Source organism: Mandrillus leucophaeus, unplaced genomic scaffold (genome assembly GCF_000951045.1).
Source record: "Mandrillus leucophaeus isolate KB7577 unplaced genomic scaffold, Mleu.le_1.0 Scaffold672, whole genome shotgun sequence".
Taxonomy (NCBI): Eukaryota; Metazoa; Chordata; class Mammalia; order Primates; family Cercopithecidae; genus Mandrillus; species Mandrillus leucophaeus.
This window is the reverse complement of record NW_012107275.1, coordinates 579,619-583,587: the sequence shown is the minus strand read 5'-3', so window position 1 is coordinate 583,587 and position 3,969 is coordinate 579,619. Positions and strand designations below refer to the sequence as shown.

Sequence of the window (3,969 nt, the reverse complement as noted above, 5' to 3'; positions counted from 1 at the left end):
GCTGCGGGTGGGTCTGTGGGGGCTGCAGGGTGACTTGTGGCTGCGGGTGGGTCTTTGGGGGCTGCGGGTAGGTCTGCGGGGGCTGTGGACTGAGCTGCACGCCCTGCCTGCACCACCCTAATCCCCACCCGTGCAGGTGAACGACGTGAACTTTGAGAACATGAGCAACGATGACGCCGTGCGGGTGCTGCGGGAGATCGTGTCCCAGACGGGGTGAGCGCTGGGGGCGCTGGAGCGGGAGGGGCCAGGCAGGGGGGACCATGGGGGCCTTGCTGTGTGACCACCATTCCTGCAGGCCCATCAGCCTCACCGTGGCCAAGTGCTGGGACCCAACGCCCCGAAGCTACTTCACCGTCCCACGGGGTGAGTGACCCTCGGGGTACACGGGGCGGGATGGGGAGGGGGCGCCTACCCAGCCTGAAGGCCTCTCTCCTCTGTGCCTTGCGCTCTGCCTTCCCACACCGTCCGTCTGTCCACCTGTCGTCATCCCACATGGCGGCCACCCAGCTGACCCGGTGCGGCCCATCGATCCCGCCGCCTGGCTGTCCCACACGGCGGCTCTGACCGGAGCCCTGCCCCGCTACGGTACGAGCCCCTGCTCCAGCGCCGTCACGCGCACCAGCTCCTCCTCACTAACCAGCTCCGTGCCTGGCGCTCCACGTAAGTGGCAGCTCCCGAGGGCCCCAGCAGAAACTAAGACTTGGAGGGGGCGTCTCTGCTAGCCTCCGGCATGGCCGCCTACGGCCGTCATGGGGCTGTGACGTGCGTGTTTCCCGTCCCCAACACCCTGCACAGACGTGTGTGCACAGGCACCCGTGCCCACCTTGCGCAGCCCACCCTGCTTGTGGTCTGTGTTGGGAGCAGGGGATGTATGTGGGGCCCCTATGCGAGGCGCACCCAGGGAGTCCCAGGCAGGGGCCAGGTCTGCACTCTGCTTCCTGCCGCTAACATGACTAACTGCCTGCGCTCTCGGGCGGGGCGTGCGGGAGGGGAAGGGGCCTGCCCCGTTCTCATTATGCCCTGGTCTGCGGGTTGGGGTGTCCTCAGCCCATTTTGTGTCTAGCATCCTGATGAAAAGTGTCTGCAGGGGTAGGAGACGAAATGTCCAATCCCCTGCCCACGCCCCAGCCTCACAGGGGTCCATCCTGCAGTGGGTCAGGGCCCTGCTGTCACGCACCCTCCAGCCTGGGCCCCCGGCGCTGGCTCCGCCTAGAGACTCCCCTGGGGGTGCAGGGCCCTGAGTCCCCCCGCCTTCAGCTGCTGGGGCTGAGGCGGGGCTGTGCTTTGCAGAGCTGGAGGAGGCGCCGCTGACGGTGAAGAGCGACATGGGTGCCGTCGTCCGGGTCATGCAGCTGCCGGACTCGGGACTGGAGATCCGTGACCGCATGTGGCTCAAGATCACCATCGCCAACGCCGTCATCGGTGAGTGGCCGTCCCCGCGGGCCGATCGCGCCAGGGGCGGGGCTGCGTGCCCGGGGCGGGGCTGACCGCTGCTGCCGGCCAGGGGCGGACGTGGTGGACTGGCTGTACACACACGTGGAGGGCTTCAAGGAGCGGAGGGAGGCCCGGAAGTACGCGAGCAGCTTGCTGAAGCACGGCTTCCTGCGGCACACGGTCAACAAGATCACCTTCTCCGAGCAGTGCTACTACGTCTTCGGGGACCTGTGCAGCAGTGAGTGGGGCCGCGGGCTTCAGGGCGCGGGGCAGGGGAACGCCGGCGGCCCCTCCGCGGCCCTCACCTGCCCTCCCCCACCAGATCTCGCCACCCTGAACCTCAACAGTGGCTCCAGTGGGGCTTCGGATCAGGACACGCTGGCCCCGCTGCCCCACCCGGCTGCACCCTGGCCCCTGGGTCAGGGCTATCCCTACCAGTACTCGGGGCCCCCGCCCTGCTTCCCGCCTGCCTACCAGGACCCGGGCTTTAGCTATGGCAGCGGCAGCACCGGGAGTCAGCAGAGTGAAGGTGAGAACCCTGCCCCCACCCACTGCTGCTCCGCCCCCAACTCCACCCCACCCCGCTGCTGCTCCGCCCCCAGCTCCACCCCAGCCCCCTGCTCTGCGCCGCTTCTCTGCTGTGCCCCACTCCGTCCTCCTGCTGTGTGCTTGGGCCCTGGGTGGGCCCCTTCTGGAAAGGGCAAGTGCCAGGGGGATCCAGGAGCCTGTGTAAATGGGGAGGACAGGGAAGCGTCTCACACATGGGCAGCCTGGACCCCACCTTATCTGGGTGGGGTTGGGAGGAGGGGCCTCTGGGAGCCTGGAGGCCTGGGCGGCTGTGCCTGGTAGTGTTGGCGGCTGGTGCTTCTTCTATGGTAGAGGCAGGAGGCCAGGAGACCATGTGGCCAAGGGCCATGTGACAAGGACAGGGCAGGGGTGGCCAAGGAGTCAGACGGGGTCACTTTCTAGGCCTCAGGACACAGGAGGGTGGCAGCTGCAGCCTGGGCAGGGAGCCCGATGTGGATGGTGCCATGCACAGCTGTGTGCCCGTGGCTGGGATGTGTTCGGGGGGCCAGGGGATCCAGGGTGTCCCTGAGGCGTTGCCTGGTGGAGCAGAAGCCCCAGTGGGTGGGGTTGGCGAGGCCAGCGGGGGTGTCTGAAGGCTGGGGGGGATGCAGGTGGCGGCCCGGAGGGCCCGGGAAGGAGGACGAGAGAGGAGAGGCGGCCGGAGGGTGTGGGGCCACAGAGAGGCCACACTGGGTGTCTGCTGACTCTTGACTGGTGCTTGTACCCGCTTAAGCCCCACCCAGCCCGCGGTCAGGCCCCACTGGTGGCGGGTGGGTGCCGGGCGGGTGCCGGGCAGCCGGGCGTGTAACTCGTGCTATCCCTTGCCTTGTGCTGAACAAGCCTTAGAGTGAAGGACTAGCGGAGTGGACCTTGGGCCGGTAAGCCAGGGTCCCGCCGGGCGTCCCTCAGCATGTCCCCAGCTGGCCATGCCCTCCAGCTCCCACTGCGTCTCGGGAGCCCAGGACGGGGCTGAGCTGAGTCGTCCGTCGGCCAAGGCCCTGGGTTGGGGGGACAGTGGGGACTTGGGTGGGGAATCCAGTATGGCCATGGGGACACCGGGCACGAGGGGCCCTCGCTGGCACCTCAGTTTTTCAGTTGCAAGACCAGACCCTCAGCTCAAGCATCGGGGTGAGGCGTGGGGGTGCCCAGCTAGCTCCAGGATCCTGTCCACCTGCTACTGCCCCCACCAGCGCGTGCCTGCTGCAGCTGCCCCTGCGACCCTGGGGGTGCCGGCCCTGTCCTCGCGCCTGCATGGCTGCCCCACCCCTCCCCCCGCGTCCTGCACGGGCCACCCTTCCTGCCCGGTCACTTGGCGCCTGGCGGGGGCTGTTCTGGACGTGACCGGGCCTGGTGCTGACGGTCTCCTCTCCCACCTGTTCCCGCCCCCAGGGAGCAAGAGCAGCGGGTCCACCCGGAGCAGCCGCCGGGCCCCAGGCCGTGAGAAGGAGCGTCGGGCGGCGGGAGCCGGGGGTAGTGGCAGCGAATCGGATCACACGGCACCGAGCGGGGTGGGGAGCAGCTGGCGAGAGCGTCCGGCCGGCCAGCTCAGCCGTGGCAGCAGCCCACGCAGTCAGGCCTCGGCCACCGCCCCAGGGCTCCCCCCGCCCCACCCTATGACCAAGGCCTATACCGTGGTTGGGGGGCCACCCGGGGGACCCCCTGTCCGGGAGCTGGCTGCTGTCCCCCCAGAATTGACGGGCAGCCGCCAGTCCTTCCAGAAGGCCATGGGGAACCCCTGTGAGTTCTTCGTGGACATCATGTGACTCGCGCTTGCCCTCAGCCCTGCCCGAGATGGGGAGCCGGTGGTCCTGCTGCACACACAGCTCGCGTGGGCTTGCCTTAGTGGGGGCCAGGCCGGGAGGCAGGGTAGGGGGGCAGGCTGGACCACCGCAATCTGCCCCAGTAGCCTGGCTGCCTCGGCTCCTGACAGCACCTGTTTCTGAGCAGCCGTGTTGCGGGCGCTCCTTC

The 3,969-nt window shown here is 68.7% G+C and overlaps 1 protein-coding gene across 1 annotated transcript in view; it reads left to right on the top strand.

Moving 5' to 3' along the window:
- DVL1 (dishevelled segment polarity protein 1) overlaps window positions 1-3,963 on the top strand; it is a 7,039-nt gene extending 3,076 nt beyond the window's left edge. The window contains 7 exon segments of the mRNA XM_012001983.1: window positions 29-213; window positions 296-363; window positions 508-660; window positions 1,291-1,422; window positions 1,505-1,672; window positions 1,757-1,963; window positions 3,391-3,963. Of these exon segments, the coding sequence (XP_011857373.1) occupies window positions 29-213; window positions 296-363; window positions 508-660; window positions 1,291-1,422; window positions 1,505-1,672; window positions 1,757-1,963; window positions 3,391-3,764 (1,287 nt within the window). The 3' untranslated portion in view covers window positions 3,765-3,963.
- The last annotated feature ends 6 nt before the right edge of the window (window positions 3,964-3,969 follow it).